Below are 12,346 nucleotides of genomic sequence, written 5' to 3'. Positions count from 1 at the left end.
AAGGTGAGCCCTTTACTGAGGACTGACCGTTCGTCCTCAGTAAGGGGTAGGTCTGGGGGGATAGTGAAGACTCGGCAGGGCTGGGTGCTGCTGTCTCCTCTGGAGGTGCTGGCTGTGGAGGCTGTGGGCGGAGCTGTGTCGGCGTCGGCTGTGGGTGGAGCTGCGTCGGCGGTGGGCGGAGTTGTGCCGGTGTCGGCGGTGGGCGGAGTTGCGCCGGCGGTGGGTGGAGTTGCGTCCGCGTCGGTGATGGGCGGACCGGTGTCGGAGGTCGGAGGAGCGGGGTAGGCGGCGGCAGTCGCGGTGAGGGTGGTCGCGACTTCAGTGTCGGTGGCAACGGCAGCGATGGTGTTTGCTGTCCCGGAAGTGGGGAACCCGGCGGTGGCGGATGTGACGTCATCTGTGGGTTCTCCGATAGTGGCCTCATGGCCAATGGCGGCAGACCCATTGTGGGGAAGGTCCTGGGTATAGCTGGGGATTTGGGGGGTGGAGGAAGCCCGTTTTGGGTGGTAGGCACCAGTAAGTTTACTGTACTTACGGTTTTTAGTGTCCAATAAAGCTGAGTAGAATTGGGAGTTCAGGTTGTGGATCCTACGAAGAATAAAAAACAGGAGAGGTCCTTTGCAGGTCTGGGAGAGGGAGGCTCTGAGCTGGGGTAGGCTTGATTGTAGTGTCTGGAGATGCCGGCGCATTGCTGCAAGTGTGTGTTTCAGGAGTCGCAGGGAGAAACGCTTCTGAAGGATCTCAACACCATGAGTGTAGATATTATCACGGTTGGGGCCAAATTGGGAAGGCTTGAATGTGGATTGTAGTCCATTGGGGATGATCTGGTTCCGTAGGCAGGTGCTAAGGAAGGTGATGTGGCTGTAGTACCTGGTTTGCTTCAGGACGTGGTCGAGCAGTTTCAGGGCCGAAGAGATTACGAGAGAGTTGCAGTGGGAGAGAGATCCCGTTTAGCATGCCTTCTTTCATTGCTCAGACTATTGTGTATAGGAGTTGGGACATCATGTTGAGGTTGTACAGGACATTGGTGATGTCACTTTTGGAGTACTCAGTACAGCACTGGTCATGCTGCTACAGGAAGGATATTATTAAATTGGAGAGGGGTCAGAAAAGATTTACGAGGAAGTTGCCGGGACTAGAAGTTTTGAGTTATATGGAGAGTCTGATAGGCTGGTACTTTTTTCACTGGTGTGCAGGAGGTTGAGGGGTGGTTTATAAAATTATGAGGGGCATAGATAAGCTTAAAAGCAAAGGTCTTTTTCCCTAGGATGAGGGAGTTCAAAATTAGGGGCATATTTTTAAGGTGAGAGGAGAAAAATACCTGAGGGGCAACACTTCCACACAGAGGGTGATCTGTATGTTGAATAAACAGTCAGAGAAAGTGGTAGATGCAGGTACAGTTACAGCACTTAAAACATATGTGGACAGGTATATGAATGGGAAAGGTTTAGAGAGATAAGAGCCAAATGTAGGCATATGGGGTTAGTTTAGTTTGGGAAACCTGGTCAGCATGGATGAGTTGGACCAAAGGATCTGTTTCAATGCTGTATTATGCTATGAATAGCTCTGTAATTGTAATATCAGTGATTTAATATAGCATGGCAGTGGAATGTGCTCTATTATGTGATCTCATTGTTATTATTCATTTCAATTGAAGTAAACATCAGAAGGTATGTTAAACAGATGACAAATTGAGCTCATCCATTTTACACATTATTACAAGGTTAAAATTGTCCCCGCAAAGTAGAACGATGTTAAGAGGAGAAAATTGCAGAATGACAAAAATCTCTAGAAATAAATACACAAATGCGGGCTGTGTAGAGGGAACTCCATGCTAATTTGGCTGCCCCACATTTACTCTGCCAGAAATTAACTCTGGAGGCCAAAAATAAGAAAGCAATCCTTTTTCAACACTGAGAATAGCTGCAATTTGTCACCAGTAGTTTTGGATTAGGGAGTTGGAGTAAGTTAACTAATTACTGGTTCTTAGCATCACAAACTGACCACTGCTGTACAGCAATATTTGAGCATCGTGATTACTTCTGGTTGTGAATTCCTTTAAGGTAATGTGCTCAATGAGTGACCAATTCAAACAGAAATATAAAGAAAAGGCACTTGACTGAAGGACTGGAGTACATGTCCCTCTGGCAGTAGCCCATCCTTTCAGACAAGGAGGAGAGAAAATTAGCCAGAAAATATTGCAGCATTGAGGTTAGGTAGAATAAGAAGAAAAGGGAGGCACACAAAGCTGGACTGACCTTACTGTGAGCATACACAACAGATCCCAGCAACTTCCAGGTTCCACCCCTACGATCCATCCGTACCATCCGAAGAATCTGTAGGAACCTCATGCTACGGAGTGCTGAAGTTGCAAAGATATTTCCCTTGGTCCCAGCAGCTATCACAGCAACAGAGGCAACAAATACTATAAAATCTGAAATGCAGAAAGGATATGAAAATTAAGATCTGAAAGTTGAAGTTACCACTGTTGCAGTCCTCTCCCTATTCATCCAAACTTCTTAACTTGTGCACCGGTATGGATTACAAGGATACTTTCAGCATTCCAGAACCTTGCCTGCTGATCATTCTTCAAATGTAAATCGATACAGTCAATCATTGGGAGACTATTTGATTAGTTGTGACCAGTAAAATGGAGCTCAGCTAAATAAAACAAAGAACTGGAGATGCTGCAGATCTAAAACAAAAATAGAAATTGCTGGTGAAATATGTAAGAATTTTTCTGAGTGGCTGTGGTCATTCTTAGAAGGGAGGGCAAGCAGCCAGAAGTCATGCCACACACTGGTACTAACAAAACAGCATGAAGAGTGACAAGGTCCTGCAAAGAACGTTTAGGGAGTTAGTACTAAGTTAAAAAGCAGGACCTCTCGGGATCACTCCCTGCGCCATGTGCCAGTGAGACTAGGAACAGGAAGATAGTACAGTTAAATAAGTGGCTAAGGAGCTGCTGTAAGAGGGAGGACTTCAGATATCTAGATTATTGGGATGTCTTCCAGGGCAGGTGGGACCTGTACAAGAAGAATGGGTTGCACTGAAACTGGAGAGGCACCAATATTCTTGCGACTGTTATTTGGGAGGTTTAAACTAGTATGGCAGGCGAGTGGGAACCAGCACAGTAGGTCAGTAAGTGAAATGACCAAGAAGGAGTTAGAGACAAAGACCAGTAAGGCTAACAGGAAGAACAGAGAGGGACAGGTTACTGAACATGGTGGAACTGGCAGTTGGAAGTGTATTTGTTTTAATGGGAGGAGTATGACATGTAAAACAGATGAACTTAGAGCTTGGATTATTACATATGATGTTGCAGCTATTACAGAGACATGGTTGAGATAGGGAAAACACTGGCAGCTTAATATTCCAGGATTTAGATGTTTCAGGCGAGACAGAGAGGGATGCAAAAGAAGTGGGGGAATTACATTACTGATTAGTGAGGATATCACAGCTGTACTGAGGGAGGACACCTTGAAGGGCTCATCAAGCGAGGCCATATGGACAGAGGTCAGGAATATGAAGAGTGCAATCACTTTGATGGGGTTGTACCACAGGCCTCCCATCAGCCATGGGGAGATACAAGAACAGATATGTGGCCAGTTTATGGAAAAATTTAGAAACAACAGGGTTGTTGTGATGGGTGATTTTAACGTCCCCTATATCAACTGGGACTCCCTTTGTGGTCTGATTAGTAAGTCTGTACATAGATGACACAAAATTTGGGGGAGCTGCAGTTAGTGAGGAGGATTGCCATAGGATACAGCAGAATACAAATAGGATGGAGACTTGGGCAGAGAAATGGCAGATGAAATTTAATCTGGACAAATGCATGGTAATGCATCTTGGAAGGTCTAATGCAGGAGGGAAGTATACAGTAGACAGCAGAACACTTAGAAACATAACATAGTAAGGGATCTAGGCGTTCAGGTCCACAGTTCCCTGAAAGTGGCAACACCAGTGGATAAGGTGGTCAAGAAGGCATATAGCAGACTTGGCTTCATCAGTCAGGGCAGAAAGTACAAAAATTGGCAAGACGTTATGCAGCTGCATAGAACATTAGTTAGGTCACATTTGGAATATTGTGTACAGTTCTGGTCACCACAATACCAGAAGAACATGGAGGCTTTGGAATGGGTACAGAAAAGGTCTACCAGAATGTTAAGAGACAAAAAGAAACTGCAGATGCTGGAATCCAAGGTGGACAAACAGGAGGCTGGAAGAACACAGCAGGCCAGGCAACATCTGGATGATACATTGGATACTTTTCCTTCAATTCTTCCTACTTTCTCCAAATGCAAGGGGGTTGCCATGGGCAGTCGCATGGGGCTCAGCTACGCCTGTTTGTTTACTGTTCCCCAGCTCTTTCGCAATTACATCAATGACTAAACTGGTGTTGCATCCTGCACCCAGGCTGAACTGGAGCAGTTCATTGACTTCGCTAACAATTTCCACCCCACCCTCAAATTTACTTGGTTTATCTCGGACACCTCCCTCCCCTTTCTTGACCTCTCTGTTTCCATATCTGGCAACAGTTTACAGACTGACATTTATTATAAACCCACAGACTCCCATAGCTACCTGAACTACATCTCCTCCCACCTGGTATCCCACAAAAACTCAGTCCTGTTTGCCATATGTCTCCGTCTCTGTTGCATCTGCTCTGATGAGGAGACGTTCCATTCCCAAGCATCCCAGATGTCCGCCTTTTTCAAACAACGCTCTCCCTTTGTCGTCCAGACAGCCCTCCATCGCGCCCCCTCCATTCCCTGCTCCACAGCTCTTAACCATCATCCCCCTCCAAACATAATAATGATAGGGTCCCCCACATTTCACCTCACCAGCCTCCACATCTAATGTATCATCCTCAAACACTTCCGCCAACTCCAATTAGACCCCACCAACCAGAACATCTTCTGGTTCTGAGGAAGGGTCACCGGACCCGAAACGTTAACTCTGTTTTCTCCTCCACAGATGCTGCCAGACCTGCTGAGCTTTTCCAGCAACTTTCTTTTTGTCCATGATTTACAGCATCCGCAGTTCTTTTGGTTTTTATCTTCCACTCCCCACCCCTTTCTGCCTTCCGCAAGGACCATTCCCTTCGCCACTCCTTAGTTCGCGCTACACTCCCCACCAACCACTCCAACCTATCCGGTACCTTCCCCTGTAACCGTAAAAGATGCAACACCTGCCCACACACCAACTCCCTCACCTCCATTCAGGGCCCTAAACAGTCATTCCAGGTGAGACAGAGCTTCACCTGCATCTCCTCCAACCTAGCCTATTGCATCCGGTGCTCCTGATGTGGTCTTCTCTATGTTGGTGAGACCAAACATAGACTAGGTGACCGCTCCGCCTGGCCCATAATGGCCACCTTAACCTCCCAGTTACCGCCCATTTCAACTCCTCGCCCCACTCCCCTCTGACGCATCTGTCCTCAGCCTCCTCCAGTGTCTCAGCGACTCAGACAGTCCAGAGGGCTCAACACTGAGTTCTCAAATTTCAAATCACCTTCCCACCCATCCGCCGGCTTCTCTTCCAGCCCCATCTCTCCCTTCCATTCCACCTTCTGACCCTCCCTTCTAGCGACCAATTGGATTCATCCCTCCCATCGACCAACCAGGTCATACCTACCACCAGTAAAAACTGAAAGAACTGAGGATGCTGTAAATCAGGAACAAAGACAGAAGTCGCTGGAAAAGCATCTGTGAAGAAAAAAATCAGAGTTAACGTTTCGGGTCCGGTGACCCTTCCTCAGAACTCAGATGCTGCCAGACCTGCTGAGCTTTTCCAGCAACTTCTGTTTTTGTACCTATCACCAGTGTCCACCTATCACCACCATTCCTCATCCACCACTCCCCTCCCCCTTTATCTGCAGCTCCTCCTACCCCCTACATCCAGTCCTGAAGAAGGGTAATAGTCAAAATATTGACTGCTCCTTTCCTCCAGATGCTGCCAGGCCTGCTGTGTTCTTCCAGCCTCCCGTTTGTCTACCAGAATGTTGCCTGGTTTGGATGGTATTAGCTATGAGGAGAGATTGGACAAATTTGGTTTGTTTTCACTTGAATATCAGAGGCTGAGTGGTGATCTGATGGAAGTTTACAACATTATGAGAAGCATGGATAGAATAGACAATCAGAGTCCTTTTCCCAGGGTAGAAATGTCAACTGCTTGGTTGACATTGGTTTAACGTAAAATGGGGAAGTTTAAAGGAGATGAGCGGGGCAAATTTTTTTTTACACAGAGGGTGTTAAGTGCCTGGAATGTGCTGCTAGAGGAGGTGGCAGAAGCAGATACAATAGCACTGTTTAAAATGAATGTTGACAAATACATGAATAGGCAAGGATTAGAGGCAGAGGTTTTTATTTTAAAAAGGCACATGCTTGGTGGGCTGAAAGGCCTATTCCTATGCTGTACTATTCTTAGGTCTGGCAGCATCTGTGGGGAGAAAACAGTGTTAACGTTTCAAGTGTGGTGATGAAGAGTTTCGCAGTTTCTGTTTTTGTTTCAAATTCAATTTTTTCTTTTTGTCCTATTGATACTTAACATTCACACATATACACACACTTACATGCTCGAGACAGGGCCATTGGGGGTTAGAATCATGGTTTTTTCTCCCTCCAAAACACATCAGCACCAATATCACCAATGACCCCTTTTGCTCAGAGTATCAAACAAAAAACACAAACCAAGCCAGATATATAATCCATTGTTTTATTGGTCAATGCATTCATCAATGATCCATTAAGGCTACACTGAAAAGGTGCAGGTAAAGGTCCAAAATATCTTTCTTTAGCCTAAGTACCCATCACAGTTGTTCATCTCCTTAGTCCCTTTTATTAAATCCACAGAAAAGGGAACATTCAATCGCCGGTTGGATTGAGCATGTTTGTCTTAAAACAAAAATAGTCAGGGACCAAGGTCTCGATTGGAGGATGCTGAGGGTGAAAGAAGTAGGAGTGAAGATGATAGGTTTGAAGTATTAATTACAAAAGAACAAACTCGAGCCTTTATAAGTTTATAAATGCAATGAGGGCTAAAAGACATGGAGAATTTTGGGGTCCTCGGAAAGCATTATTAAGATAATAACGTAACGTCGATTTCAACACAATGAGGTTGTACGGAACAGGAATGGTTTAAAACCCCTACATGGAAGAAGACAGAAGAGTTCAAAGCAGCAAGGTTCAAGGTTTTACAGATGAAATGGAAAGGCAAGAAAGATTCAAATGGAGAGCGGTTAGATATCAGACATAAGATAACAAATAATTGTGGTGTACCACTGAGCCATGACATGTGTGCCGTTGTTCTCCAAGTAAATGCTGCCTATTCTTTATCATAAAAATTCAGTTTAAACTTGAAGAAAACTAGTTACCTTTCTTGCTGCAGTTGCTGTGTGAATTGCAATTTTTGAATTGATATATCAGAGACATTTTCCAAGTTAATCAGTCACTCTGTACTTCTTAAAAAACAATGGAAGGTTCCAGAGAAAGACAACTAACATAAAAGCCTAGCTAGCCAAAGTAGGATCATCTCAATGACAACAACAACAAAAACAGTTCTGAGGAAGGGTCACCGGACCCAAAATGTTAAGTCTGATTTCTTCTTCACAGACACTGCCAGATCTGTAGAGCTTTTCCAGCAACTTCTGTGTTTGTTCCTGATTTACAGCATCCGCAGTTCTTTCCGTTTTTATTTAGGATCATCTCAACATTGGAATCGGGAAGCCAAGACCACTGAACTAACTTTCCAACTTTTCCGTAACTCTCCCAATAACCTATTATCCTTATTAATTTGACTGTGTATGTAAGGTGGAGTTTAAGGTGATTAGAGTTTTGGTTAGTAATGTTATATATGCTAATAATTGGTATTAGTTTACCTGTAGCTATCGTCCAATTACTTCTCACAAATAATAAATATTGTTTAGTACAGAAATCTGGTCTATGCTTTCTATCAACATTGGTCTCAAAGCCAGGTAAATTGGGGTACTGCGCACATCTTAAAAAGTTTAGAATTTGGTATGACTCCAGGAATAGTGGGGCTCAATTTATGACTCACTACCCCAGCCTATTTTGCCAATTCCCTTAATTGTGTGCCTTTTGATTCTTGATCGGTCCACCAAGAAGAATTTCTTCCCCTCCATTCTGTCCAGACCCCTCATGGTTTTTGAACACCTCTATCAAATTCCTCTTAACCACTTCTTCTCCAAAAAGAATATCCCATCTTCACCAATTTATCTACGTAACTCAAGTTCCTCATCCTGGGAACCATTCTTATGAACCTTCCTTCACCTTCTTCCTGAAGTGTGGTGCTGTAAATTGAATGCAGACCTCCAGCTAAGGCTGACGCAGTGTACTATGTAAGCTTATAATAGTTTCCTTGTTTTATACTTCATGCCCCTATTTATAAGGCATAGGATGCCACAAGGCCTATTAAAATGTCCTGCCACTTTAAAGGATTTATTTACGTACATACCCATTTGCTCTACTCCTGTCACCATTTAGAACTGTACACTTGAATGTATATTGTCAAACTGCATTCTTTCTGCCAAAATGAATCATTTTATACTTCTCTACACTAAATTTCATCTACCACTTGTCCACCCAATGTAGTGATAGCAATGATTAATATCAGAGAGTCTTCAGAAGGGTCCCGAGCTGAAACATCAACTTTCCTGCTCCTCTGATACTGCCTGGCCGGCTGTGTTCCTCCAGCTCCATACTGTGTTGTCTCTGACTCCAGCATCTGCAGTTCTTGCTCCAAAACAAGAGCTTTGGCTCTTAGGATATGCAGCAGACCATTTCGGATTGAGATGAGGAGAAATTTCTTCATGCATTGAACCTATAGAATTCTCTACCACAGAAGGCAGTGGAGGCCAAGTCACTGAATATATTCAGTTCCAAAGAAGGGTCACTGGACCCAAAACCTTAAAGCTGCTTCCTCTCCACAGATGCTGCCAGATCTCAAGAGACATTCAGCCATTATCATGTTGAATGGTGAAGGAGACACAACACGCCAAAAGGCCTACTCAAAAAGTCATACAGCACAGAATCAGACCCTTCAGTCCAACTCGTCTACACCAACCAGACACCCAATCTAGTCCTATGTGCTAGCATTTGGCCCATATCCCTCTAAACCCTTCCTGTTCATATACCCATCCAGATGCCTTTTAAATATTGTAATTGTACCCACCTCCACCACCTCCTCTGGCAGCTTGTTCCATATACTCACCACCCTCTGCATGAAAAAGTTACCTCTCAGGTCCCTTTTTAAATCTTTCCCTTCTCATCTTAAACCTATGCCCTTTAGTTTTGGACTCCCCCAACCTAGGAAAAAGACCTTGGCTATTCACTTTGTCATGTCCCTCATGATTTTATAAACCTTTGTAAGGTTACCCCTCAATTTCCGATGCTCCAGGGATAAAAAACCCCAGCCTTTTCAGCCTCTCCCTATAGCTCAAACCCTCCAATCTCAGCAACATCTTTGTAAATCTTTTCTGCACCCTCTCAAGGTTAACAACATCTTTTCTACAGAAGGATGGCCAGAATTGTGTGCAATATTGTACTCCCGCTCCAGTTTTCTATATTTCTATGAGAGGTTTAAGGAGGTAATTCCCAAGTTTAGGGTTTTAGTAGCTAATGGCAGAGATGATAATGGAGAGTGATTAAAACTGAGGTTGCTCAAACGCTCGCTACTGGAGGAACAAAGGTACCTGAAGGGTTGTGATGCTGCAGGAGATTACAGAGATATGGTGGATTCCCAGGAGAGATGCTGCATGGTTAAGACAAAGAAATAGATACTTTCTCTGTGATTTTCCATCAATAATAGCCAAGGTAGATACAACACAGGTGAGACACAGAATAAAGCTACTTCTGCAGTGTCTGGACAACACTGCCAGAGCATTGGGTTAGATACTGAGTAAAGATTTTTCAAACAGTCCCATGTAACTCTTCCAGTTATTACAGAGAGAGGAGAGATGATAGGGATGGCTCCCCTCTAATTCACTCTCTACTGGCTGAAGACAGTGTACTTTTGAAAGTGTTTTAGCCCTGATCACTGGCAGCAACAGAGAGTTTTCAAGAGTTTAGAAGAAAAGTATCCACATATATGCAATACATTCATACAGACACTAATACAGATGCATACATCCTCAGGAAAAGCTTGAAATACCAACTTTGTACGCATTTAGATCCTAGGATCTCAAGACTCCTTAGTTCCATTTGTTTTGTCCCCAGGTGAAGACTTGGAATGATGCAGGCCTGTAATCCTTTGAGACCATTGAAGAAAGGCCAGTTTTGGAAAGGATGGTTTTATTCTCATAGAATCATATGTTATTTGTGAATTTATCAAATTGTATTTACGTTTGTCCATAAAATGTAGGAGCAGAAGTAAGCCATTCAGCCTAATGGCTCCACCATTCAATGAGATCATGGCAAATACAATAATCCTCACCTCCATTTTAGAACCATAAGACATAGGAGCAGAAATTAGGCCATTTGGCCCATCAGGTCTGGTCCACAATTCAATCATGGCTGATAATTTTCTCAACCCCATTCTCCCGCCTTCTCCCATAACCTTTGATCCCCTTAACAATCAAGAACCTATCTATTTCTGTCTTAAATATACTCAATGACCTGGCCTCCATAGCCTTCTGTGGCAATTACTTCCATAGATTCACCACCCTCTGGCTGAAGAAGGTTCTCCTCATCTCCGTTCTAAGGGATCTTCCCTTTACTCTAAGGCTATGCCCTCCGGTCCTAATCTCTCCTGCTAATGGAGACATATTCCCAACATCCACTCTATTCAGGCTTTTCAGTATTCTGTAAGTTTCAATTAGATTCCCTCTCATCCTTCTAAACTCCATTGAGTAAAGACTCAGAGTCCTCAAATGTTCCTTATATGTTAAGCCTTTCACTCCTGGGATCACTGTCATGAAGCTCCTCTGGACCCGCTCTAGGGCCAATACATCATTCCTGAGATACGGGACCCTAAATTGCTCACAATATTTTAAAATTTCTTCGTTCCTCCCCATAACCCTTGACTCCCTTACTGAGTAGAAATCTGTCCGTTTCAGCCTTGAATATAATTAACAACCCAGTGTCAACTGCCCTTTGCAGTAAAGAATTAAACCATTTCATTACTTTTGAGAGAAAAATCTGTCCTCATCTCTGTCTTAACTGGGTGATCACTTATTCTGAGACTGTCCCATCTGGTCCTAGATTCTCCCATGAGGTGAATCAACTTGTCCTCATTTACCCTGTCAAGTCCCCTGAGAACCTTATATGTTTCAATAAGGTCGCCTCTCATTCTTCTAAACTCCAGTGAGTACAGGTTGAACCTACTCAACCTGTCCTCTGAAGACAGTTTCTCCATATCTGGGATCAAACTAGTGAATCTTTTCTGAACTGCCTCCAACCTTAATATATCTTTCCCTAGATAAGCAGTCCAAAACTCTTCATAGTATTCCAGCTGAGTTCTGACTAGTGTCTTGCAGAATTTTAACAAGAACCCCCTTTCTCCACCTCTATTTATGTACTTTAATACATTTGAAATAAAGGCCAACATTCAACTTGCCTTCCCTATTGCTCAATGAGCACGATCACGAGTGTTTTATGACTTATCCATGAGGATTCCAAAATCCCTCTGTTCCGTTGCATTCTACAGTCTTTCTCCATTTAAATAATAATCAACACCAATATTCTACCTGCCAAAGTGCATAATCTCATATTTTCTCACATTATATTCATCAGTCAAGTTCTGTCCACCCACCTGTCTTGTCTATATCCTTCTGCAACTTTTTGTGTCAACTTCATCATGTGCCTTTCCACTTAATTTTGTGTCATCTGCAATTTGCTATAATACCTTCACTTTCCTCATCCAATTAATTAATGTTTATTGTAAATAATTGTGGTCCCAGCACTGATCCCTGTGGCACTCTTCGTAGGTTGTCATCCTGAAAATACTCACTCATCCCAACTCTCTATCTTCTAATAGTTAACCAAACCTCTAAAGATTGACTTCAAAATTGAATTTTACTTGAGTATACAGTCATTATTTCAGGAAGGTGTAATATAGAAGACAGTGCTTGAAAAATGACTGTAGAAGATTGTAATTGGTAAATGCAAATTAAGAAAAATTTTTCTTGGGTTCCACAATTTTATGATACAATTCATGAACAGAGCTTATGTGGGGACAGCTTTGTGTACAAAGGACAAAGGCCACTGCAAACGGGAGTGAAAGCACAGTTGGAATGGTTTTGGCTCTGGATAAACTTCTGTTTTGCCACCACTGTACCTCTAAAAGCACAATGCATTGCACTATGCACTTCTCCACAGTTAATGGA

General features: G+C 43.4%; 1 protein-coding gene across 1 annotated transcript in view; it reads right to left on the bottom strand.

The window, feature by feature from the left end:
- The window catches only part of LOC109916430 (potassium voltage-gated channel subfamily KQT member 4-like), a 540,155-nt gene that overhangs the window by 153,255 nt on the left and 374,554 nt on the right, over positions 1–12,346 (bottom strand). Inside the window, exon 4 of the mRNA XM_048613162.1 lies at positions 2,259–2,434. Coding sequence (XP_048469119.1) covers positions 2,259–2,434 — 176 coding nt within the window. The remainder of the gene's footprint in view (positions 1–2,258; positions 2,435–12,346) is intronic.

The sequence above is a fragment of the Rhincodon typus genome, chromosome 27 (genome assembly GCF_021869965.1).
Source record: "Rhincodon typus isolate 14 chromosome 27, sRhiTyp1.1, whole genome shotgun sequence".
In the NCBI taxonomy this organism is placed as follows: Eukaryota; Metazoa; Chordata; class Chondrichthyes; order Orectolobiformes; family Rhincodontidae; genus Rhincodon; species Rhincodon typus.
This window is presented reverse-complemented; position numbering and strand designations above follow the sequence as displayed.